This window comes from Rhodamnia argentea, chromosome 4 (assembly GCF_020921035.1).
Source record: "Rhodamnia argentea isolate NSW1041297 chromosome 4, ASM2092103v1, whole genome shotgun sequence".
Classification (NCBI taxonomy): domain Eukaryota; kingdom Viridiplantae; phylum Streptophyta; class Magnoliopsida; order Myrtales; family Myrtaceae; genus Rhodamnia; species Rhodamnia argentea.
In genome coordinates this window covers 16,868,128-16,894,971 of record NC_063153.1, presented here as the reverse complement: position 1 = coordinate 16,894,971, position 26,844 = coordinate 16,868,128, and the positions used below count along the sequence as shown (strand labels likewise).

The window sequence follows — 26,844 nt, the reverse complement described above, 5'->3', positions numbered from 1 at the left end:
GAGATCTATACGAAACTTGCCGATCCTCGAGGTGTGGATCGTTGCCCGGAAATCCCGATTTCAACAGTTCTGCTGCGTTTCTATTCATACAGAAGGGACTCTCACTTCCTTTTCTTTGCGACCAATTTACTTCTTGCAGGCCAAAGAAATCAGAGTCTGCAGATCACTCCGTGAGCTACAGTCGATGTATATCTTCCTCCTTTGTCCCTCCAGTTCTCAAGATCTCCAATGCCCGGTCAATTTCAAGAGCATGTGGCCCAATTCCATCTCCATGTGGCCGGCCCCCATTAAATTATTTGGGCAACGGGTCAAGTTCATTCACCTTATGATTTTGATTATGCTTCTTAGCTTGCATTTGTTTCGTGAAAAATAAACAATTTGGAAAATATTTTCTTAAAAATAATCGCCTATATCGCTTGTAGTAATTAGTCAATGAAATATATTTTTATTATCGATAAAAATTTATATCTAAACATTTTCTTAGATGATGAAAATATTTTTTATTCAAGTATTTTTGTGATCGACACAAGCAATTTTTTTATTTGATTTTTCCTTTTACTCTGATTTTTATTTCTCTAAAATTTTGAAAACAATTATTCATATTCTAGTTGCACCAAAGAACATTTGATTAGTAATATCTTTTAGTATTTCTCTATTCTAAAATGGTTGACATGGCAACATCAGCCTCTCACTCTTTGAACATCAATGGAAAGATTAACTTTTTCCGTTAGCCAAAGTGAACGAGCTAGCGAAGAGATCTGATTGCATCACTTTAACAAGTTTTATGGCTTGATCGCACATTTTCAAAGTTTTAATATTCGATTGCACTTTGACGATAAGTTTTGAGACTTCTTGTGCACTTATCCTCATTTTTATTAACCCCTCCTCGATGCAAATTGTTGCAGCGTATATGCAGAATTATGCTTGTTCATCAATTGACGTAACCATTTCTCTCCAAGCTGCAAAAGGCTCATTGAAGTCTAAGCGTTACATCACCGCAACGCCACAGATCACATCCATGGAGCGCACTTTTGATGTGGGACATCATAGGAAATTTTCACGTACGTTCAAGCATCTGCGATTATGACCAAAACATTCAATTTCCACGAAACAACTTATAATCAGTTTGATTTGATTTCATAGGGAATGAATCAACTGCGGTCTCTGCATTCTTCTCCATCGTCGTCATCTCATAAAATCTCCACCAGACATAGAAGAATTTTTTTTGTCATAGTCTTCCAAATGTGTCTGTTTCTTCTTGGGAAGTTTCCGGGTCACGGCACGGCAAGCTTAAGGGTCACGCCCATGCAGACTTGCCTTGTTCTAAATTAGATAAGTTTGCGCTGCCGACCAGTGAAATTACGACATAAGCCTACTCCAATCACGTAGAATTATCATATTCCGTTTGTCAACAAATTTCTGTGCAGGGTACTTTTGGCAATATCATACAATAGTTGTCCAACCTACTGATGGTAATTTACGGACAATGTTAGCAATTTACCAACATTAAATGCTAGAGTAAGTTATCAATTTTCTTAGGAATATAGCCCTTAAAATAAAAGTTAGCGGTAAAATTAATGACTTACCTGCTAATTTAATGACTCGACATAAATCAACTCACACGATAACAAGTTACTAGCAGAGTAAGGAACAAGTAGAATATAATTTACCACTCACAACAAAAACTTAGCAGTGAAATTAGTAACTTAGGAGGCTGTCTTTGGAGACAAGATCTTGCGAGTACAGTTAAGGACCGTGTAAGTAGTAATTTACCAACTTAAGCTGGCTTTTAGCTTAGTAAGTTGCCAAACATTGAAATAGTAAATTATTAACTTCTTTAGAAATTTACCCCACTTGGCCGCATCATGGTTTCATTAGCAAGTTACTAATTACTTGACGGGCTCACTCGTAAAATTTTAAACCACTTTATACAAAATTCGAACAAGATAAAATCCTTAATTTTAAAGCAATTTTAGTGATCTACCACTATATGCAAGACTCGAACAATATAAAATTGATTGAACGAGTATAGAATTGACACCCGTGAGAGCGAAACCTTCACAAAACTCCTTTGATCCTTTTTGAAATTGGACTTATTCACCGATGAAACCCGAGAAGAGCGAAACTCCGAAAACATACAAGCAGAAAACCCTAATCTAAACTAGAACGAGATAGAAATCTCCTAAAAAATAAGATAAAAGAGCTTCCAGATTTAGACTAAATAGGAAGAGAAAAACTCCTAAAAGAGAGAAAAGCAAGAAGAGAAAATAGAAAATAAAACAGCTTAAGAAAAGAAAGAGGGGGGAGAGATCTAGGTCAACCCCTCCCATCCATGGTGGTTGAAGAAGAAAGTGTGTGAAGGAGAGAGAGAGAGAGAGAGAGAGGAAAAAAAAAAAACTAGGACCAGCTGTTGGCTCAGCAAGTAGATGACACCAAATCTAGGCGCGCACCATTGAAAGATAAAGCCATAGCAATAGATAGAGTTTTCAGTGTGTGCTCATTACTAAAGACAAATTCGGTTATCAGCTGCCGATTATGTTGTGAAAAAGTCATAGAGACGCTCTTAAGCGTATGATCCATAACCTTGTTCTAATGATTTCTCTTTTCATCTGGAGCTTGTTTTATTTTGAAATTATCCAATATATATTTTCGTTTGAACTGAAATTTTTCTCTCGTCTCCTAGTGAATGATACGAAATGTTACTTTTGACAAAAAAAAAAAACAAGATAAAACCTAAAATTTGCATGTTAAAACATTGGGTAATTATTTTTTCGTTGATCGATTCTTGATTAACCGAAGGGAGCCACTTGTAAAACTCTAAAAAAACCAATTTTGTATTTTGTTGATGATTTACTTGGTCAATCGACGAGTTCACTTGAAAATATAAAACACTTGGTAATCTCTTGCTAGATGTCAAGCGGGTGGATTCATTGTCCTGTTGACAAGTGACGGGCTGCTTGTTAAATCAAAAGATAATTGGCAAATCTACACGTGGATATTAGATTTGGGAAAGGTATACTTTCGTTCCAAAACTATAAATTGTTTTGAGCGGATGAAAAAATACGGCCAGTCAACTTTTACATGAAATTTCAATGTTAACAAGTTTTGTGGAACTTTGATCATGGCGAAAACAGCTATCTATAATCTCGCAAGTGCCAAATACAAAAGCTTTCAACCAAAAAAAAAAAAAAAAAAAGCAAATCAAAAGCTTGATCAATTAGTTTATATATTATCGAGAACGCGCAACACAAGTAAGATACATTCACTCGGAAGATAGTTAAGGGAAAACCCAATTCCGAGCCGTCCAACGTCTCAATGACAAGAATGTTGACTGGTAGAAAGTACTTTAGGACATAACAGGTCGTCCTTGCTGATTCATACATGATGCCAAGTCATTGTTTTAAATTTACGTCCGCAACGTTAACGTGGAAAGCCCGAGTGCGACCGACTTGGCTCGAACTAGCTCTCGTAAAAAGCATGGAGAACGGATCGTCATCTGCCTTGAACGACGGGGCGTACCAGAGAGACATCAATTCTATAAAGAGCGCTGGTTTTTTCATCCTTAACGCTGAAGTAGATCCACTCAAGGAGCACCTGAAAGGAATTTCATCTCCTTTGGCTTCAGTGATGCTCCGATTCCTTCTCGTACTTGGCACACTTCCACTTTCCGCCAAAGCTCAGACCAACAGCGACCTCACGTTGGGCTCCTCGTTAACAGCGAATGACAGGAACTCTTACTGGCTGTCACCGTCTGGCGAGTTCGCCTTCGGGTTCCGGAAAATGGGAAGAGGAGCTCATTTGTTGGCTATATGGTTTGAGAAGATAGAGGACAAGGCCATCGTCTGGTCCACGAATGGCGATAATCTAGCACCGGAGGGTTCGAAGATCCAGTTGACTGCCGACAGTCCGATTGGTGCTTGCCGACCAGAAGGAAGAGAGTTGTGGTCTCCTAACCAGAACCATACCGTGTAGCGTATGCAGCCATGCTCCACACGGGGAGCATTGTCCTATTTGGCCGGAGCTACGTTAACCTGTGGGAGACGTTTAGCCAACCGACCGATACGATATTGCCTACTCAACATTTAGATCAAGGTGTTGTTTTGGCTAGACCAAACACTTAGAGGGGATGAATAGGTTAATATAATCAAACTCGATAAGATAATGCGGAATTGAAAACTTCAACTTTGATAGGAGAGGATGTAGTCAACGGAATCATGCAATATTTCTACCAGACAGTAAATAGAGGTAAGTAGAGAGTAAAAGATAATGCACAAGAGATTATAGTAATTCGGCTTTTGGTAAGCCTATGTCCACTCTCTCACACTAAATCAAATGGAGACCCAGAATAGGCCGATCTGGCAACTACAAGAAGTTTCAATATCCTTCTGGACATTACAACGACCTTGCCAGCCTAATATTTAACACCAATGATGATGCAATAAAAAATCTCTTTAGCAAGGGCACGGATGACGAGTTCCATTACTCTTCTATAATTATATTCTTTGTCACTTGTTTTTTCTTGAGTATACTTAGCTATGGCGTTGTTGCTCCTGCTGGCCTTTTTGTTCCTGTAATAGTTACTGGCGCATCTTATGGGCGTTTTGTTGGAATGTTGGTCGGTTCTCATTCCAATCTTAACCGTGGTCTTTTTGCTGTGCTGGGTGCCGCTTCTTTTCTTGGTGGATCTATGAGGATGACAGTTTCTCTCTGTGTAATCCTTTTGGAACTGACTAACAATCTGTTGTTGCTGCCCTTGATGATGGTGGTTCTTCTTATTTCAAAGATGGTAGCTGATGCTTTCAACGGCAACATCTATGACCTTATAATGAAAGCAAAGGGCTTTCCTTACCTTGAGACCCATGCCGAGCCATATATGAGACAACTAACGGTTGGTGATGTAGTGAGCGGGCCCTTCAGCTGTTTCATGGCATCGAGAAGGTCGCTAATGTGGTACACGTGTTGCGAACTACCAGGCACAACGGGTTTCCCGTAATTGATGAACCTCCACATTCAGAGTCCCCCTTTCTGTATGGGTTGATTCTACGTGCTCATCTGACAGAGCTTATAAAGAAGAAAGCTTTTTTGACTGATCCAGTTCCGGCAGATATTGATGCCTTCAAGCAGATTTCAGCGGAGGATTTCATGAAGAGGGGATTGGGTCATTATAATTTGATAGAAGATATAGAATTGACTGAAGAAGAGATGGAGATGTTCTTGGATTTACATCCATTTACTAATGCTTCACCTTACACGGTCGTGGAGACGATGTCACTTGCGAAGGCTCTTATACTTTTCCGGGAAGTTGGCTTGAGACATCTGCTGGTGATACCTAAAATCTCTGGCGTTAGCTCTCTTCTTCACTTCTTTAATTCTATCGAAAGCTATTCTATTGTTCTTTTTTACTTTTGCATCAGAGTATTACAACATAATTCACTGATCTTGCTCTAGCCCTGTGTCTACTTGCAAAATAGGCTTTGTCTTCTTGGTTGGATAATTGACGATATGTAGAGAACAGAGATGCCGTCCTTCTTTTCAGCAAATTGGGTGCCATTTTTCAGAAGTACACTAATACCATCCTCCTTTGCCCTCATGTGCTCGATTTTCTCACCCTCACCTATTCCATTCTTATTTCACTAGATTATATTTCTTATGTTCGAGTTTAACCCTGTGAAAAGGATTCTGGTGAGGACTGCCAAACATTTTTGTATCTTCACTAGCTCAGTTTTGCACTAAGATGTTCTCCTCTCCGTTCAGCTGAAATTCTGTAAATACAGCTACTTGACAATTAGTGGCTTCCTAGTTTCACTTGAAAATCGGAGGAGATCAGGGTGAGGGATCACGATTGATTTTTCTTCTCATCTCTTGCGAGTATTTGGTGTGATACTTCGATGTGAACGGGGGTGAATTTATTGTAATACATCCTGCTCTGGTTGAACGTATTTTTTTTTTTTTTAATGTTTATGTTCTGTTTAACCTTGACGCTCTTTCATTGCAGAGATCGCCTGTGGTGGGCATATTAACAAGACATGATTTTATGCCTGAGCACGTGTTGGCATTGCACCCGACTCTTGTTAGGAGCAGATGGAAGAGATTAAGACTACAGTTTCCCCGCCTATTCAAACTATTTTAGCATAACCGTCGAGCATTCAGGAATTTATCCAGGAAAATTGCTACTCAATCAGGCCAGATTTTTTGCGGGATTCATGCAGTATAGAGCTTATCGGAAGCTGCTCATTATCAGGTCATGACCTGATTGAACTCTTACGATCCTTGGAAAATTGGCCCTTTGGCCCTGCTAATCGAGCATCGGGTAAGCGGCGGGTTGTAATTTATTTGTGGGACGAATGTATAGACGGGAAGTTTTAGCGTTCGTTATCATGGCGGTGCAGGCGGGAATAATTCTGCTGTGACTGAGATGCTAAACATGCACAGGACTCTTGACAGTAAGATCAGAGATGTGCAGAAAATTGTAGATAGTTTCCTCTTATGCAGTGAACTTTATAAATAGGAACACTCCGGCTTTGTGGATTGATCACTTAGGGCATGCATAGCAACGATTCTAATTCTAAAATGTAATTCTGATTAGAATTGTTTTTTTTTTTTTTTTTGATTCTATTCTCGGGATGAGTTTTAGAGAATTGGAACGTGCTTGGTAAATGCATAAAATTTCTATTCCTGAAACAGAAACGTGCTTGATAACTGTATAAAATTTTTATTCTTGAAAATAATTTCTCTTCTCAATTTTTGTCATTTAAGTTAAATAATTATAGTTACTTTGTGAAATTTCATCCAAAATTTCGAATTAATCGAAGATTAATTTATATTGATTCTCTTGTCTAACATATTACATATTACATATAATATTTTTTTCGTGTTATTATGTTTAATTGTCATATTATGACGAGTAATTTTAAGTTTTAAAAAAGATAGACCATGTTAGGTTAGTGCGTGCTTTCGGATTAACTAGGACCTTCACGAGTCTATATCAAATCGCAATGAAGGAATACCAAATTCGATCTTAGTGTGATCAATGACATGTTGATGTGTACTGACAAATGAAGTCGGTACTAGTATTTGAGGAAGGTAGATCGAAAACTTTATTGAACAATCGAGAGAAACCGTTCGATTCTACGTAATTGGAGAAATTTAGGGTCTAGGGACTTGATTACGTAGGTGTTTCCAATGATGCCCTTTTGACAATGCTAACTGTTCATGCGGGTTCTTTTTGTCTTTTTCTAAATTTTCTAAAATTAGACTAAGTAAAAAGCACTTAAACCTATACAAATCACAACCAATGAAATCAAGTGCGATCAATTAGGGAATCATGAAATTGATAAATTGCATCATAAAAACCCAAAGAAGCCGTAAAGGCTTAAAGCAATATGGTTCGGGTTTAATTTCAAAAGTATTTATGATTTTTCCAAAAATGAATAAAATTTATGAAATCTAGGGAATCTAGGCCCAATAAAAATGAAGTCAAACTAGCCTAATCTAAGCTTCTTCTATTTTTACGGATTTTCTGAAATTTTTTGATTTTTTTTTAATTTTGTCGAATTTTTTTATTTTTATTTTTATTTTTTATTATCTTGTATATTTTTCTTTGAAAATGAGACATCGTTACATTTTAGATCGAGTGAAAAGTGATAAAAGAACTGAAAGAAAAATGCGATAGATGTGTTCTATTTTGTGATTCTAAAAAACGATTCTTTTTCCGTAACTAACTTTTTTGTTTTTGTTTTTGCTTTTGCTTTTGCTCTAAAACTGTTTCCGGGAACAAAATCAGAATGAGAATTATTTATGTTAACAACCATGATTTTCATTCATTTTTGTTTTAATAAACAGAATTAGAGAAACAAAATCGTTAACATATAGGCCCTTACACTAAAATGTACACCAAATTTGCTATAAGATGTGGTAAGTTTTGCATGATGTGGCAAGTTTTGCACGATGTGGTTTCGTCCACGAGAATAAGATATCGTTATGTCGCTACCCCATCCCTTTAGCCAAACACACAGGAGTTCCAGGTCGAAGCCCGGAACTCCTGTATGCAAACTTTTGCAGAGTATCTGCAGAATTATGTTCATTTATCATTGCTGTAACCATTCCTCTCCAAGTCGCACAAGACCCCGTCGCATTCTGAGCATTGAATCACCACAATGCCACGGACCACATCCATCGAGCTCATGTTTGACGCGGTCCTACGCAGCAAATTTCCTCGTCCCTTCGAGGGTTTGAATTCATGTGGATTGAATCTACGGCGGCCCCCGCCTTCTTCTCCATTCATTTTCATCTCACGAAGTCTCCAAAGAAACATGTGCGATGCCTGGTCAAAGTCTTCCGGATTGGCGTGTTCCCGGGAAAATTTCTTGGACCCGGCAAGCTTTTGGAGCAGACTTGCCTCTATTCTAAATTTGAAAATTTTCATTCACTATTGTTTTCTATGGAAAAAAAAAAAGAAAAAGGGAAAAATGAAGAAAATGAAGAAAAATAAATTTACAAAGATATTGTTATCAGAAAATTACCATCCATGTTAATATTATAAGATAATAAGATAATAACTTTCTAATATTTGGATGAATATAATAATAGAACTAATAAGAACTTTAAGGAAAACAGAAACAAAATCAAGTGAAAAGGGCAAAAAAGAAAAAAAAAAAAAAGGCCTCAATAACTTAAAGATCAAATCACAAAAATTGGATACTGATCATATACTTTCAAATGGTTTATTAAGACAAAAAACAAGATTGATTAATAAATCATATCTACAAATATCACCTTATATTTTGCTTAATCATTTGCTTTTACTACGGATGGAGCTTTTATAAAATTTTGGGAAAAGGCTCGAAGTGTCTATATTTTCTCAATTAAAGGCTTGCGGTGGTTCTTATTTTAAACAAGATCCACTTTAAACCCTTATTTGAGAAAATAAGGGCACTTCGGATCTTTATTTAAAATTTTCTCTAAAACTTCAGAAAATTTGGTAAAAACATTATTGTAGATATATGTCCAACTATGTTTTGATATGGGCAAAGCCTATCCACAAACTTAGGTTCAAAGTTCAAACTGGCTGTGGGACATTAAACGGAGAAAGAATAGTCAACCGCCGTGAACGACGGGGACGTACGGCGGACACTCGGGTAGCATAGAAAGTGGGAAAATCTACATAAGAAGGCTGGTTTTCCATCCTTAAGGCTGAAGTAGGCCGTAGCTCACCTCAAGGAGCACGCAAGTTTCATCTAACATGGTTTCAATGGTACTAGGAATCCTTCTAGTACTTGTTGCGCTTCCCCTTTCCGCCGGAGCTCAGACCCATGGCAACTTAACCTTGGGCTCCTCGTTGACAGCGGATGACAGGAACTCTTCCTGGCAGTCGCCGTCAGGCGAGTTCGCATTCGGGTTCCGGAAAATGGGAAGAGGAGCTCATTTGTTGGCTATATGGTTCGAGAAGATAGAGGACAAAACAATAGTCTGGTCGGCTAACGGCGATACTCTAGCACCAGAAGGTTCGAAGATCCAGTTGACCACCGACGGTCGGCTGGTGCTTAACGACCCAGGAGGAAGAGAGTTGTGGTCTCCTAACCCAACCGTCGCTGGTGTAGCGTATGCGGTCCTGCTCGACACAGGGAACTTTGTCCTGGTGAGCCAGAACTATGTCAACTTGTGGGAGACGTTCAACCAACCGACGGACACGATACTTCCTACGCAACAGTTAGATCAAGGGACTAAAGTTATCGCTCGCTACTCCGAAATGAATTACTCCGCTGGGAGATTCCACTTCATACTACAAGACGGAAATCTCGCGTTCTATGCCACTCCTACCCCGCTGGATGTCTCAGATGCTTACTGGGTCATCAATACCAATGGTAGCGGCTTCCAATTGATATTCAATCAAAGTGGTCAGGTCTACCTCACGGCAACGAATGGAGCAGTACTCAATCTCGTCACCTCAGACACAGTCCCGACCAGCGCATTTTACCAAAGGGCGATCCTTGAATACGATGGGGTCTTCAGGCAATATGTCCACCCTAAGACAGCAAATTCAAGTTCCAGATGGCCAAGGGGCTGGTCGGTGGTCTCTTCCCCGGTCCCTCCAAACATATGCACAAGCATCCCTCTAAATATCGGTACTGGAGCTTGTGGCTTCAACAGCTACTGTAGTCTTGGAGACGATCAGAGGCCCCGATGCCACTGCCCACCTGGATATACTCCGTTAGATTCAACGAACGAGATGAACGGATGCAGACAGGACTTCACACCACAGAGTTGTGACGAAAGTAGGCCCGAGACAGACCAGTTCACTTTCAATCGCCTGCTCCATACAAACTGGCCATTTTCTGATTATGAGCGTAGCGCGGCACAAACTGAGGACTGGTGCAGAGAGGCCTGCTTGGTTGATTGTTTTTGCGCAGTTGCTATTTTCAGCGACGAGGGAACTTGCTGGAAAAAGAGGATCCCTCTTTCAAATGGTGTGATGGATACTAGTGTGGGTGGAAAAGCTCTGATCAAGGTCAGGATACAGAACTCGACTTCAAAATCCACAGGAGACGGCCAGAAGAAAAACAAGAATTCAACCCTGATTATCATCGGATCAGTGCTGTTGAGTAGCTCGGTGTTTGTGAACTTGCTTTTACTCCTCATTACCTGTTTAATTTATAGAAGATTCCGATCTAGGGATTCTAAGTTGTTATGGGCAGTCCAGATCAATCAAGCTGCAGTCACGCAGACTTTCACTTTTCAGGAGCTTCAAGAAGCAACAGATGGATTCAAAGAAGAACTGGGTAGGGGTGCTTTTGGAGCAGTGTACAAAGGTGTTCTCAGATCCCAAGATGCAAATTTTGTGGCGGTAAAAGTGTTGGCGACAAAGACAGGAGAAAGGGAAAAGGAGTTCGAAAGAGAAGTGAGTGCGATCAGCCAAACTAACCACAAGAACTTAGTGCAGTTGCTTGGATTCTGCAATGAGGGTCAGCACCGACTTCTGGTGTATGAATTCATGAGCAACGGCAGCTTGGCAGATTTCCTTTTTGGCTCTTCAAGGCCTAGCTGGTACAGAAGAGTAGAAATTGCCTGTGGTGTTGCGCGGGGGCTATCTTACTTGCATGATGATTGCACCAGGCATATAATCCACTGCGACATCAAGCCGCAAAATATTCTTCTTGATGGCTCTCTGACCGCAAAAATATCAGACTTCGGATTGGCTAAACTCTTGATGGCGAACCAAACACGAACCACCACCGGGGTTAGAGGAACCAGAGGTTATTTAGCGCCAGAATGGTTCAGGAACATGCCTATTTCTGGAAAAGTAGACGTTTACAGCTTCGGCATTCTGTTGCTAGAGCTCATCTGCTGCAGAAAGAACTACGAGCCAGAAGCGGAAAGCGAAGCTCAAATTGTGCTGGTCGACTGGGTGTATGACTGCTACCACGAGGGGAGCATGCTCGAGCTAGTGGAGAGCGATGAGGAGGCATCAAGCGACATAAGGAGGGTGAGAAGATTTGTGATGACCGCGTTGTGGTGCATCCAGGAAGACCCGGCTTTGAGGCCAACCATGAAGAAAATCACTCAGATGTTGGAAGGAGCTGTTGAGGTCTCTGTCCCTCCAGATCCAACCTCTTTTCTCAGTTCAATATGATTTTGGTAAGTAAGACAACTGGTGTCTGTCTAATCATGAGAAGTATTTTGTATTGTCTGTTGGTGTTATTACGCCAGAATAAACTGCTTCATAATGTTCTTTGCATGGATCCCGCTTAAATAAGCTAAATCTCGCTCGAGCTTTAATATTCCCTCCCATGTATCCAGGAGAGAACGGGCTGATGATTGTCGGCGAAAAGGGATTGCATTGCCGGCGGCATGCAACTTTGAAGAGAGATTCAGATTGTTGAGTGATCGAGTAACTACATCGAATGATGCAGAATCGGTCACTGAAAAATATAAATTCACGGGCCATATCTTGTCGAATCTCTAAAGAATTATGGGTGGATTCATATCCCTGTATGTCGCGGGAAAAACTAATGTGTTCATCGACAATTTTGCTTCATCAAAGTTGCATTCGAGGCGGTAGGACAGTGTTTTAACCTGACCCAAGCAAAACAGATCTCATCTGCTGAATTAAACGACGAGATCTATATGAAACTTGCTGATCCTCGAGCCGTGGATCAGTGCCCGGAAATCCCGATTTCAACAGTTCTGCTGCGTTTCTATTCATACAGAAGGGACTCTCACTTCCTTTTCTTTGCGACCAACTTACTGCTTGCAGGCCAAAGAAATCAGAGTCTGCAAATCACTCCGTGAGCTACAGTCGATGTGTACACTTCCTCCTTTGTCACTCCAGTTCTCAAGATCTCCAATGCAAGGTCAATTTCAAGAGCATGTGGCCCAATTCCATCTCCATGTGGCCGGCCCCCATTAAATTATTTGGGCCACGGCTCAAGTTCATTCACCTTATGATTTTGATTATGCCTCTAAGGATGCGTTTGTCTCGTGAAAAATGAACGATTTGAAAAATATTTTCTTAAAAATAATCGCCTATATCGCTTGTAGTAATTAGTCAATGAAATATATTTTCATTATCGACAAAATTTTTATGTCTAAACATTTTCTTGGATGATGAAAATATTTTTTATTCATGTATTTTTGTGATCGACACAAGCAATTTTTTTTATTTGATTTTTCCTTTTACTCTGATTTTTATTTCTCTAAAATTTTTAAAACAATTATTCATAAATTAGTTGCACCATAGAACATTTGATTAGTAATATCTTTTAGTATTTCTCTATTCTAAAATGGCTGACATGGCAACATCAGCCTCTCACTCTTTGAACATCAATGGAAAGATTAACTTTTTCCGTTAGCCAAAGTGAACGAGCTAGCGAAGAGATCTAATTGCATCACTTTAACAAGTTTTAGGACTTGATTGCACATTTTCAAAGTTTTAATATTCGATTGCACTTTGGCGACAAGTTTTGAGACTTCTTGTGCACTTATCCTCATTTTTATTAACCCCTCCTCAATGCAAATTGTTGCAGCGTATATGCAGAATTATGCTTGTTCTTCAATTGATGTAACCATTTCTCTCCGAGCTGCAAAAGGCTCATCGCAGTCTAAGCGTTACATCACCGCAACGCCACAGATCACATCCATGGAGCGCACTTTTGATGTGGGACATCATAGGAAATTTTCACGTACGTTCGAGCATCTGCCATTATGACCGAAACATTCAATTTCCACAAAACAACTTTAATCGATTTGATTTCATTTCATAGGGAATGAAATCAACTGTGGTCTTGCATTCTTCTCCATCGTTTTCATCTCATAAAATCTCCACCAAACATAGAAGAATTTTTTTGGTCATAGTCTTCCAAATGTGTCTGTTTCTTCTTGGAAAGTTTCTGGGTCGCGGCACGGCAAGCTTAAGGGTCACGCCCATGCAGACTTGCCCTGTTCTAAATTAGATAAGTTTGCGCTGCCGGCCAGTGAAATTACGACATAAGCCTACTCCAATCACGTAGAATTATCATATTCCGTTTGTCAACAAATTTCTGTGCAGGGTACTTTTGGCAATATCATTTAATAGTTGTCCAACCTACTGGTGGTAATTTACGGACAATGTTAGCAATTTTACCAACATTAAATGCTAGAGTAAGTTATCAATTTTCTTAGGAATCTAGCCCTTAAAATAAAAGTTAGCGGTAAAATTAATGACTTACCTGCTAATTTAATGACTCGACATAAATCAACTCATACGATAACAAGTTACTAGCAGAGTAAGGAACAAGTAGAATATAATTTACCACTCACAACAAAAACTTAGCAGTGAAATTAGTAACTTAGGAGGCTGTCTTTGGAGACAAGATCATGCGAGTACAGTTAAGGACCGTGAAAGTAGTAATTTACCAACTTAAGCTGGCTTTTAGCTTAGTAAGTTGCCAAACATTGAAATAGTAAATTATCAACTTCGTTAGAAATTTACCCCACTTGGCCGCATCATAGTTTCATTAGCAAGTTACTAATTACTTGACGGGCTCACTCGTAAAATTTTAAACCACTTTATACAAGATTCGAACAAGATAAAATCCTTAATTTTAAAGCAATTTTAGGGATCTGCCACTATATGCAAGACTCCAACAATATAAAATCGGTTGAACGAGTATACAATTGACACCCGTGAGAACGAAACCTTCACGAAACTCCTATGATCCCTTTTGAAATTGGACTTGTTCACCGATGAAACTCGAGAAGAGCAAAACCATGAAAACATGCAGGCAAAAAACCCTAATCTAAACTAGAACGAGATAGAAATCTCCTCAAAAATAAGATAAAAAGGATTCCAGATTTAGACTAAATAGGAAGAGAAAAATTCCTAAAAGAGAGGAAAGCAAGAAGAGAAAATAGAAAAACAAAACAGCTTAAGAAAAGAAAGAGAGGGGAGAGATCTAGGTCAAACCCTCCCATCCATGGAGGTTGAAGAAGAAAGTGTGTGAAGGAGAGAGAGAGAGAGAGAAAAAAAAAAAAACTAGGGCCGGCTGTGGGCTCAGCAAGTGGATGACACCAAATCTAGGGGCACACTGTTGAAAGGTAAAGCCGTAATAATAGATAAAGTTTTCGGTGTGTGCTCATTCATGAAGACGAATTCGGTGATCAGCCGCCGATTATGTTGTGAAAAAGTCATAGATGCGCTCTTTAAGTGTGTGATACATAATCTTTCTTCCGATGACTTTTCTTTTCATCCGGAGTTTGTTTTATTTTGAAATTATCCAATATATATTTTCGTTTGAACTGAAATTTTTCTCTCTTGTCTCCCAGTAAATGATACAAAATGTTACTTTTGACAAAAACAAGAAAACAAGATAAAACCTAAAATTTGTATGTTAAAATACTGGGTAATTATTTTTTCGTTGATCGGTTACAAATTAACTGAAGGGAGCCACTTGTAAAACTCTTAAAAAAAACCAATTTTGTATTTTGTTGATGATTTACTGGTCAATCGACGGGTTCACTTAAAAATATGAAACACTTGGTAATCTACTGCTAGATGTCAAGTTGGTGGATTCATTATCTTATTGACAAGTGACGGGCTGCTTGTTAAATCAAAAGATAATTGGCAAATCTACACGTGGATATTAGATTTGGGAAAGGTATACTTTCGTTCGAAAACTATAAATTGTTTCGAGCGGATGAAAAAATACAGTAAATTAACTTTTACATGAAATTTCAATGTTAATAAGTTTTGTGGAACTTTGATCATGGCGAAAACAGCTATCTATAATCTCGCAAGTGCCAAATACAAAAGCTTTCGACCAAAAAAAAAAAAAAAGCAAATCAAAAGCTTGATCAATCAGTTTATATATTATCGGGAATGCGCAACAAAAGTATGATACATTCACTCGGAAGATAGTTAAGGGAAAACCCAATTCCGAGATGCCCAATGTCTCAATGACAAGAATGTTGACTGATAGAAAGTACTTTAGGACATGACAGGTCGTCCTTGCTGATTCATAAATGATACCAAGTCATTGTTTTAGATTTAAGTCCGCAACGTTAACATGGACAGCCCGAGTGCGACAGATTTGGCTCGAACTACCTCTGGTAAAAAGCACGGAGAACGGATCGTCATCTGCCTTGAACGACGGGGCGTACCAGAGAGACATCAATTCTATAAAGAGCGCTGGTTTTTTCATCCTCAACGCTGAAGTAGATCCACTCAAGGAGCACCTGAAAGAAATTTCATCTCCTTTGGCTTCAGTGATGCTCCGAATCCTTCTCCTACTTGGCACACTTACCACATTCCGCCAAAGCTCAGACCAACAGCAACCTCACCTTGGGCTCCTCGTTAACAGCGAATGACAAGAACTCTTCCTGGCTGTCGCCGTCCAGCGAGTTCGCCTTCGGGTTCCAAAAAATGGAAAGAGGAGCTCATTTGTTGGCTATATGGTTTGAGAAGATAGAGGACAAGGCCATCGTCTGGTCCGCAAACGGCGATAATCTAGTGCCGGAGGGTTCGAAGATCCAGTTGACTGCCGACAGTCTGATTGGTGCTTGGCGACCCAGAAGGAAGAGAGTTGTGGTCTCCTAACCAGAACCAGACCGTTGCTAGTGTAGCGTATGCGGCCATGCTCGACACTGGGAACATTGTCCAATTTAGCCAGAGCTACATTAACTTGTGGGAGACGTTCAGCCAACCGATTGATACGATACTACCTACTCAATAGTTAGATCAAGGTGTTGTTTTGGCTAGACCTAACACCTCGAGGGATGAATAGGTTAATATAATCAAACTTGATAAGATAATGTGAAATTGAAAACTTCAAGTTTGATAGGAGCGGATGTAGTTAACAGAACCATGCAATGTTTCTACCCGACAGTAAATAGAGGTGAGTAGAAAGTAAAAAATAATGCACAAGAGATTATAGTAGTTCGGCTTTTGGTAAGCCTACATCCATTCTCCTACACTAACAGTCTAAGCTGAATTTCGCTAAGTAATCAAATGAGAGATTGTAGAAAGATGTGATTGCTTGACTACAAACACTTCCAACAGAAGCGAGCTCTGCCTCTACCATGGCTATCCCACTCTACTGATTTAACTCTGCATTACACCTCTCATAAGATCTCATTTTAAGCACTAGTAGATAATTGAAACAGATGAAGCTCTCTTGAGATATGGATATTGATCTCTTGATCTCTCTTACTTCTGTTCGAACTTAGTGCTCTTTATGTACTCCTCGTCTTTCAAGTTTCCCGGCGGACATAATCATTCCGAGGATCAAACTCCAAAACTAGCCGTTGGTTGATTGTCGAATAAAGATCACGAGTCGTTGAGGTGAGAGAAATCGGAGATTTGAGAGGATTTGCTTACCCATACAATCAAATCCTTAACTCCATAAATCAAGCTTCTAATAAAGGAAATTATCTAATGGTGATTACCAATCAAACAAAATTCCCCGAATGGAAAGTCACGAGAATATCTTTGTGATTGATGGTCGATCAATTTAACTTAGAAACACACTCCTAACCAGATAATTGACGTTAGTGGGAAAACTCAAATATGCTAAATAATCAAGAATAAGATTGAATAAACAGTGAGGATTAATATGAAGATCGAAATATACATCCCATAGAATCTCATATGAGTCTGCTTCTGCCACAAATCGTGCCTGCTTCTATCAAGATAAAAGTGTTAAACACATTAAGTATAAAAGGAATAGAGATATATTTTCTTTTCACAAAGTATGGTAGTTTTGTTTCCTTCAATATCAAATATAATATCCTAACGCAAGGACTAAAGTTTTCGCTCGGTACTCCGAAACGAGTTACTCTGCCGAGAGATTCCACTACGTCCTACAAGATGACGGAAATTTCGTGTTCTATGCCAATCCTAATGAGCAGGTTGACTCAGATGCTTACTGGGTCAGCGACACCATAGGCAGCGGCTTCCTATTGACATTCAATCAAAGTGGTCAGGTCTACCTCACGGCAATGAATGGAACAGTACTCAATCGCGTCACCTCAGACACCTTCCCGACTGGCGGATTTTACCAAAGAGCTATCCTGGAATACGGTGGGGTCTTCAGACAATACGTCCACCAAAGACAGCAAATTCGAGTTCTGGCTGGGCAATGGATATACTCTGCTAGATCCGATGAACGAGATGAATGGATGCAGACAGGACTTCGTACCACAGGGTTGTGATGGAAGTAAGCCTGAAACTGACCAATTCGCTTTGCAAGAAATGCCCAATACAGAATGGGTGTGGTCTGATTACGAGCATGGCGCGCCACAAAGCGAGGACTGGTGCAGACAGGCTTGCTTGGCTGATTCTTTTTGCGCAAGTCGCTATTTTCCAAGACGGAGGACATTGCTGGAGAAAGAAGATCCCTCTTTCAAATGGTAGGATGGATCCTAGTGTTGTTGGAAAAGCTCTGATCAAGGTCAGGATAGATAACTCCGCTTCAAAATGTATGGGAGACGGCCAGAAGAAGAAGAAGAAGAAGAAGAAGAAGAAGAAGAGGAATTCGACTCTGATGATCATCGGATTAGTGCTGTTGAGTAGCTCCATCTTTGTGAACTTGATTTTACTCATCATCACCTATTTAAATCCTAGAAGCCTCCGAGCTAGGGATTCGAACTTGTCGCAACCAGTCCAGATCAATCAAGCCGCAGGCAAGCAGACTTTCACTTATCAGGAGCTTCAAGAAGCGACAGACGGATTCAAAGAAGAACTGGGTAGGGGTTCCTATGGAGCAGTGTACAAAGGCGTTCTCGGATCGGAAGATACAAACTTTGTGGCAGTAAAACTGTTGGCGACAAGGACCGGAGAAAGCGAAAAGGAGTTCGAAACAGAAGTGAGTGCAATTGGCCAAACTAACCACAAGAACTTATTACAGTTGCTAGGATTCTGCAATGAGGGTCAACACCGATTACTAGTGTATGAATTCATGAGCAACGGCACTTTGGCGGATTTTCATTTTGGCGCTTTAAGGCCCAGCTGGTACAAAAGGATAGAAATTGCCAGTGGTGTTGCGCGGGGGCTCTCTTACTTGCATGATGATTGCACCAGGCATATTATCCACTGCGACATCAAGCCGCAAAACATTCTTCTCGATGGCTCTCTCGCTGCAAAAATATCGGACTTCGGCTTAGCTAAGCTCTTGATGGCAAACCAAACAAGAACAACCACTGGAATCAGAGGAACCAGAGGTTATTTAGCACCAGAATGGTTCAAATATCCCTATTTCTAGCAAAGTAGATGTTTACAGCTTTGGCAAATTGTTGGTAGAGCTCGTCTGCTGCAGAAAGAACTATAAGCCAGAAGCGAAAAGTGAAGCTCAAATTATACTGGTCGGCTGGGTTTACGACTGCTGCCCCGACGGGAATGTACCTGTGCTGGTGGAGAGCGACAAGGAGGCATCAAGTGACATAAAGAGGTTGATAAGATTTGTGATGACAGCATTGTGGTGCATCCAGGAAGACCAGGCTTTGAGGCCGACCATGAAGAAAGTCACTCAGATGTTGGGAGGAACTGTTGAAGTCCCAGTCCCTCCAGATCCAAGCTCTTTTATCAGTTCAATATGATATTGCTTATCCAGACCACTGGTGTCTGTAATCAGTTATTGTATTTGCATGGTCTGTAAGTGCTACTACGCTAGACTAAACTTTCCCAGAGTATCTTGAAATTGATCCAGCTTAAATAAGCTAAATCGTCCTGAAGTTTAACACTCCCTTGCATGGATCAAAGAGAGAGAGTTTGACGATCGTCGGCAAAAGAGACTGCAGGCGAACCAGCATGAAGTTATGAAAAGAGATTTAAATTGCTGAGTGATCAAGTAACCCCATCGACTGCTGCAGTATCGGTCATTGAAAAATCAAACTCACAGGCATTATTGTTATGAATCTCTTTGTAATTCTTCATGGATCATATCCTGTATGTTACAGGAAAACTAATGTGGCTCCATCACAGCATTTTCATCGGCAATTTTGCTTCATCAAAATTGCATTCGACTCAGTAGAAGAGTATCTTAACCTGATCTAAGCAAAATAGACCCCATCTGCTAAATTAGACTGATGAGGACCATACGAAACTTGCTGATCCTCAACTCATGGATTAGTGCCCTGAAAGAAAAAAAAGAAGAGAAAATAAATAAATAAATGATTTTTTATGAAATTATTAAAAATTGTTTATATCAGCACCGACAATGCTATGTAGGACGGCCATTGTCCACATCAAAGATTTCTGGTCATTAGGATTAAATAGACAAAAGATGAAAAGGTTTAGGATTAAATCAGCAAAACTTAAAAGGTTGGGAACTGAATTGGTAAAAGTGTGAAAGGTTTAGGACTTTTATGACAATTTACCTGCATTTGATAAAGGGATCCAAACAAGAAGCAACTTGGAAAACATACCGAGACAAGACAAAGGAGAGATCCTGAAGATCAAAATCCAACAATCAATCTGCGTGAAAAGCTTAATAAATAGAAGGAATATGTCTTGGGTAAGGTCTTCAACTTTCGTTTATTTCACTTTGGAAAAGCCCGCTTGCGTCGATTCTATATAGGCAGATGAATGCCCATCAATGCACCTGGTGAAGCAGAAATTTACCAGGCATAAACACCATAAAAAACATGAGGGGTCTCTAATCGAATTTGAAAGCTGCAAACCTCGGAAAATTGGCCCTTTGCCTTGCTACTAATTGAGCGTCACGAAAGCGACCGGTTGGATCTATTTGTGGGCAGACTGTATAAACAGGAAGTTTTGGACTTGCACTATCATGGTGGGCGAGAAATAGAATACGTTTACTGTGACTGAGATGCTAAAGATGCAGAGAGCTCCTACATTCAGCATTTTATGCAGCAAACTTTAGCTAGTTTCCTGTTGTGTAGATACTTATAGAAAGGAAAACTGCCTCTTATTCATCGTCGTGTAGCCGCTCCTCTGCAAGTAAAGTACGGAATATTGCTCTGTTCCCTTTTCTCCTTTTCCATCCGTCAAGTGACATTCTGTCTTCTCGATTAGCCTCTTATGAAGCATGTCAACCTATTTAAGAGTTAGAGGGTTTTAAGGTTTGTCTCTTCAGTTAGGACATAAAGTAGAGTGCCTTTCACATTCCATACATCGTTATGATGTACGGTCAATGTACTGCACGTTTTCCTTCGTTTCTTTTTTATAATGGCGAGCGCGGGCGTGATTACCGCATCCGCCTTTGTGTTCAAAGTCACACCAAATGGGGTCTATGTCTTGTCCTGTGACACTGGCCTGAGGTTGTACAGCATGATGTTAGAAGTCCTTAAATGGCATAGCATGATTTCTCTACTTTCTGTGTTTGCTTTAAGGACGGGTAAAACACATGCCCATAACACACAGAAGTAGGTTGATGCGCATTCATATATGAAAGTTATCTTAAATCCATCATTCAGGTTGTTAAAATGGACAAAAAACAGGAAACTCTAGGTAGCATTTATCTCACTCGTGAACATAATTTTCTTCTCCAATTAGTTAGCATACTGGTGACTACAGCTGGCACGTGACAACTAGGCAAAGGATGAACGAATGAACGATCAATAGGAAGGAAAACAAAACGGAGCAAAGAAGGTAGAATAAAACAATGACCATATGCAGCAAGCTACTATCGTTTCCTCGTAGTTTGCTCGGTACTTAATGCAGCAAAGTTCTGTCATCAAACAGTAAATTTTCACAAAAGAAGGTGAACTATTCCTTCCCTTGAAATGGCCATACACATTGCAATGAATACATATACACAAATAGCAAATTTAATGACTACCGCAGTCCTTAAGGGGAGAAAACCTGTGAAGACCGTGTGAAGCTTCAGAAGGGTAAATAAATGAACTGCGCCAACTGCTTCATACCAGGCCCACTTGCCCACATTTTGATCAGTTGCCCCTCCTTGCAGTCTTAACATAGTCTGCCCTGATTGCCCACAACTGCTCGCCAACTGCTTTCATATCAGGCCGATCAGCCCGGATGGGTGCCGCACACTGAATGGCCAACCCAAAGATCCTCCCAAGTATCCCAGGATCAACTGATTCTTCCAATCTTGGATCCACAAGGTCAACAACCTCTCCCTCATCGAACTTCTTGAAGGCCTGCACAGATATGTGTCTGTTGGATTTCCTGACTTAACTAGTAATTCACTAAATTAAGTATAGAAGTTTAGGTCAATGAAGGTAACCGACAAACTACTCTCACCCATGCATCAAGCTAGCATGATCATTTTTCTGGCGTCAACCTGAATATAATGACATGATGATATTGTCCTTTTCTTTTAACAAGTGATGTGATCTAGTCGAAGATATGCTTAACGAGTAGTGGTTTATCTAACCAAGCTTGGGTGCAATTTAGCAGTTGATGAAAACAATGGGAATCCAATGGGTTCTCTTTTTTCTTTTTCATTTTTTTCAATCATGAGTCATCTCATACTATGGTTATCCCTATGTTAGCTATTATCCATCAACTGGTGCTGTTCTGTATCGATGCAGGTTTCACTGTTATTCAATATTGAAAAAGCATACACGCAATGGGGTCCGAGTTTTCCCACATTATGATGAATATTCTAGTATCTAAGCTGTTTGATTTTAGAAGGTGAGATTAGCATACCCATATAAGTGTCACACGTTCTTCAAAAGGCCGCTTTAGTTCAACAGGACGACGGCCCGTCAGCATTTCTACAAGTAAAACTCCAAACGAGTACACATCACTCTTGGTAGTAAGCTTGTAGGTCTTCATGTACTCTGGGTCTAGGTAACCAACAGTCCCTTTCACGTTTGTTGAGACATGGGAATCATCTGAATCCACAGCACCAAGCCTTGCAAACCCAAAATCAGCTACCTTAGCCCTCAATGTCTCCGTCAAAAGGATGTTCGATGATTTCACATCGCGATGGATAATTTGCCTTTCTATTAAGGACAACAGAAGACAAGATTTGAATTGTAAGGCAAAGACAAAAGAATGACATTAAACAACAAGAATTGTGAGTGGCCAGCAGGATCACAATGCGTGAATCATGTTATGGTTATTACATCTTCTATGCAAAAGTGTGAGGAAGAGACAATTGATTTGAAGGCTAAAGATAGTATTAGTGACCGTGCTAGGATGACGGAGATTGCAGATTCATGCCAGTCGCAATTAGCACTAGAAGAACAGAAACTATCAGCACTTTCCGTCCGAGTCCTTGACAGCTTTTGCATCCCTCCAGGTGAAATAGAAATATTACATGCAGTAGGTTAAAGCAAGGATGCTGTTTCCCTTCCTAATTTGTCCCTATATGCAGCAGCTACAAGTAGAGACATTAATAGCTGATAAATCCGTAGGTCATGTTTACATTGCTATTTGCTCTTTCAAATCTGTTTATTGTCATCTATATGAATTGCATCCTTTTGCTATCTGACACAAATCAAATCAAAGCAAGGGCTAATTCTAGAGGATGTTGTCTCCACCAGAAGTGCCCTTGCAAAGTTCTGCAAAACCCATTCATTGTACGGGGTGCAGAGGACTTTTAACTGTGAACACGACTATCAAGAATGGATGAAGGATTACCTTCAAATGAAAAGATGATATCTCAAAGTACAAGTTTTGGTTTTCAAGGAACAGCTACCTATCATGACCATTAGTCAAGAAAAACAGTATGTCTGTAGCATTTAGCAGCTACTAAAAGGGAACAGAATAGAGAATCAATGGAAGAGAAGATTAAAAGATAAACTTGTTGAAAATTGCCCTCATGGTTTATAGTTGCACACCGACTCACCATGGAGGATTAAGTCATATTCATAACTTGCTTGACAATGGCACGGCTAGACATGACCATAATTGAACCGGGGCCCGGAACCGGCCCGTTGACCGGGCCCACGGTTCCGACCCTGTTTTAAAAAAAAAAAAAAAAAAAAGGGAGGAGGCCCTGGAAAAAAGAGTTATTGGGCCTAGGAACCGGCGGTTCCAAACCCGGAACCGGAACCGGCTCTTCAAGGGCCGGTTCCGGTTCCACCTTTTTAGGAACCGGAACCGGGTTCCATGGAACCGGCCAAGTCTAGGCATGGCCACTTATACTCTCACAAAACTATATGTACCCAAGCAACCATGCCTGCCAAATTGAGTAGAATGAGAAATTTAGATGATCTTTATCATGCAGAATTAGATGGGTAAGAAACATTTGGCTACATTCTTGGTGAAAGATTCAACCAAAAAAAAAAAAAACATCAAAATACTGTAAGCTCAAATCTATTACCAGCATATAGATGGAGATAAGTCAAGCCATGGGCAATATCAATGGCGATTTCAAGTCTTTGATTAAAATCCAGAATCCTACCACGACGGCCTGCAAGGATCGGGCATAAGTATCACCTTTGAAATGAAAAACATGTCCAAACTCAAGTTTAGAGATCTTACCATCCAAATGATCCCTTAGAGTACCATTAGGCACATACTCTGTGATGATAAAGCGTTCGTCTCCATTATCAACATACCCAAGCAGCTTCACCAAAGTCCGATGATCAATCTTAGCTAGAAGCTCAACTTCACTGCTAAATTCAGTTCGCAAACCCTTAAAATGCTCCTGCAAAAAGTGAGATATTCTCATGTCCGCATAATAAAATGAAAAACAATTTAGGTAGGCAAACCATCTTTAAATCAGTCTGACAACAGTAAAGAATGCCATGTCGAAGTAGACCGAAGCGGAATATATTGAACTTTGCTTTCAGTAAAGAAGGCATACTATTCGCTTCCTTCCATAAGAAACTCCCCACCCTTCCTCCCCTTAAACAACCCCACTCCGCGCCCCCCCCCCAGCCTCCCCCCTTCTCTCTCTCTTAGGGTCCAACTGTTTCAGGTTGGACAGCATTAAAATATCCAACAGAACAAAGTGGGGTTATGGAATGCCGTAGGCATACACTTAGCGAGAAACATCTGTCTTTTACTTCATTTGAGGTAAAATTTAGATGGCAATAAAACAGTAACCGAAATTTCCTTTTAGTCTCTATTTCAATTGCTTCTGCTGGGACAAGCATACATGCATAAAAACAAGCTGTTCTATTATAATAATCCTCTCAGGAAAAGAACTGCCTATTTCTAAATGATGACATCAAAAGTCCTTTACACCTGGAGCACGGTACCCAACAGGAACTTAAAGCATATAATTTGCTAGTCATTCTTATAGGCGTACGCTCATGACTCATCAGATTTCACACTGGCAATAATTATGTAGGAAAGGCTATGGTTGTAATCACTCACCCTCTTTGCTCTTTTTACGGCAACCACCTGACCATCATCTAGCCGTGCCCTGTACACAGTCCCAAAGCCTCCCTTCCCTATTCGGACTGAAGGTGAAAAATTGTTTGTTGCTTTAGTGACCTGATTGAAATTGAGATGCAGCGATCCAAGTCTACTGAGTCTTGGAGATGAGGACATTGAAAATCTAGGACTCTGTGGAACCCTCATTGGACTAGGGGGCACCCGAGCTGGACTGCCCAGGAACTTTTCATGGGAATAAACCTTTTCTGAAACAGAGTTCCTCTCCAAGGAGGAAATTGAATCCACTGGGAGGAAAGATGTGTTAGAAACCAAGATTGAAAAAGAAACAAACAGTACCAAAGTCAATAATTTTGGTCCATATACCGATGATGATGTGCTGTACTTACTTGAATTCAGGTCCTTTGAAAGCATTGTGTGAGCATTTGCCTTCCTTTTCCTATAGAACCAGGCACAAAGTGAAACACAACAGACAGCAAAAGTTCCCGGTACTGCCATGCCAAAAATTTTGGAGGATGATAGAGATTTATGATCTTCGTCAATGCTATCCCCTGCCCGATTACTCTTACGATTCATTGCAGATTTGTCCATTGATTCTTTCTGGAAAAGCTTTCTTCCTCCGCTAAGACGCCAACGTGCTGCCAGAAGAAAAGGTTTGGCACGATTATGGACATTTGAATTCTAAAGCTTCCGCACTCAATAGACCTTCAAAAATCAAGCCTGTAAACAATGAATTTATACACCACCTGCACCTTGTGGAAGGTCGAGTCGACATGGAATCACGCCACAGCATTCTTCAAAGTCGCAATCTTTCGCGCCGCAGATTTTGAGGGCCTCGCAGAACAAAATTTTGTCGACTAGACACCCATTGATGAAAAACAACTCACGACCTAGATAGCTTGAATATACTATTCGATCGGCACCACAAACGCTTGACTTAAGTACCAACCCCGAAGCTGATGCTCTGAGAAATTGTGCGAACAACAGCAGAGTCAATGCTGAAATTGACATCTAGAACTCTCAGGTACCTCCAAAATCTGTCATGGCAGCTAAAACCTTGGGAGGATTGACCAACCTCTCCAGCTACCAGGCCCGACACTAAGAACAGGACATGGGGAGGAACTGGAGCCGTCAGAGCCGATCGAGATCCCTTTGTATGTGGTTCAGTAATAGATGCCAACTCTGTGGCCTTCGAAGGTCATTCCATCCGACCAAGCACTGACCACGAGAAACAAAGACCAAACGAGGTAAACCCACCCAGATTTTGTTCAAACCTCACAAGAATCAATTCTTGCAAAGTCAGTTCGCGCAATCCAATGTCCTCGGAACCACCCCACGGTGGAAAAACCAAACCTTTACCAAAGTGCTTCCGTCTCTTCACACTACTGGCAGTCCGAGAAAACTCGAGTTTTCTCACTCCTCACCTCGAGATTCCAGGCATGCCCACCCCTAAAGACCACGGCGATTGACCTCACCAAGGTGCGCAACAGGTCGCCGCCCACTCAGCTAGCAAACCGATTAACTCAATATCTCAGTCAGAGCAAGCTAAACCGCCAGAATTTCCGATCCAATCGAGCTCGATCACCGGACAAAAACCACGATCTCATCACAGAAACCGAATTTACCGCGAACCGGGTGGTCGCGATGGAGTGATGCTCGGCCTGCAACTTCGGATAATCGCCTCGCTTCAGTAAATGGCCGCCAGAGAGACAGAGAGAGAGGGAAGTATGACCGGCGTAAGTACAAGAAAACGAAAAAGAAGAAGAAGAAGATTGTCGAGTGGAAGTTTTGGAGGAATCGACAGGGAGAGAGCAATGAACAACTTCCCTCGCTGTTGTGGAGCAGCGCTGGCGTTGTGGGACTTTCGAAGCAAAGTCGTCGGAGGAGTGGCGTTTTCGTCATTTCAAGTCGGACAATACTTCTGGCGGAAAGTCGCGAGTCTCTGATTGGATTTGAGGGGGGGGATGCGTTGACTTGGGAGTCGGGTGTCGTGGGAGCCGGACGATCCAGAGGTATTTTAATTGAGTTATTACGTCATCGTTGATATAAATTACAAAGTTCATTCTAAAAAAGGAAAATTTTCAAAAAAAAACCTAAAA

At 40.5% G+C, this 26,844-nt stretch overlaps 3 protein-coding genes and 1 pseudogene across 3 annotated transcripts; 3 read left to right on the top strand and 1 right to left on the bottom strand.

Annotated features, from left to right (window-relative positions):
* Window positions 1-3,477: 3,477 nt before the first annotated feature.
* Window positions 3,478-6,241, top strand: LOC115731173 (annotated as a pseudogene).
* A 2,878-nt stretch (window positions 6,242-9,119) lies between these two features.
* Window positions 9,120-11,759, top strand: LOC115731170 (G-type lectin S-receptor-like serine/threonine-protein kinase LECRK2). Its single transcript, XM_030661806.2, has one exon. The coding sequence runs from the start codon at window positions 9,242-9,244 to the stop codon at window positions 11,627-11,629; it is 2,388 nt and encodes a 795-aa protein (XP_030517666.2). The 5' UTR covers window positions 9,120-9,241; the 3' UTR covers window positions 11,630-11,759.
* A 5,857-nt stretch (window positions 11,760-17,616) lies between these two features.
* On the top strand, window positions 17,617-19,354 carry LOC115751051 (G-type lectin S-receptor-like serine/threonine-protein kinase LECRK1). Its single transcript, XM_048278204.1, is given in 2 exon segments — window positions 17,617-18,712; window positions 18,714-19,354. Coding segments are annotated over 2 exon segments (1,419 nt in total). The 5' UTR covers window positions 17,617-17,645; the 3' UTR covers window positions 19,066-19,354.
* A 1,726-nt stretch (window positions 19,355-21,080) lies between these two features.
* Window positions 21,081-26,405, bottom strand: LOC115751002 (calmodulin-binding receptor-like cytoplasmic kinase 3). Its single transcript, XM_030688655.2, has 7 exons — window positions 25,498-26,405; window positions 25,135-25,383; window positions 24,728-25,032; window positions 23,888-24,053; window positions 23,727-23,816; window positions 22,103-22,401; window positions 21,081-21,591 (listed from the first exon to the last, which is right to left on the bottom strand). The coding sequence occupies exons 1-7, from the start codon at window positions 25,754-25,756 to the stop codon at window positions 21,379-21,381; spliced, it is 1,581 nt and encodes a 526-aa protein (XP_030544515.2). The 5' UTR covers window positions 25,757-26,405; the 3' UTR covers window positions 21,081-21,378.
* Between the last annotated feature and the right edge of the window lie 439 nt (window positions 26,406-26,844).

What these genes read in the sequence shown, in the direction of transcription:
- LOC115731170 (XM_030661806.2), top strand. Translation starts at nt 9,242, where the DNA reads ATGGTTTCAATGGTACTAGGAATCCTTCTAGTACTTGTTGCGCTTCCC.
- LOC115751002 (XM_030688655.2), bottom strand. Translation starts at nt 25,756, where the DNA reads ATGTCAATTTCAGCATTGACTCTGCTGTTGTTCGCACAATTTCTCAGA. An exon ending in TCTAAGGGATCATTTGGATG is followed by an intron (nt 23,817 to 23,887) that starts GTAAGATCTCTA and finishes CGATCCTTGCAG; the next exon opens with GCCGTCGTGGTAGGATTCTG. An exon ending in TTATCTCCATCTATATGCTG is followed by an intron (nt 22,402 to 23,726) that starts GTAATAGATTTG and finishes TGTCCTTAATAG; the next exon opens with AAAGGCAAATTATCCATCGC.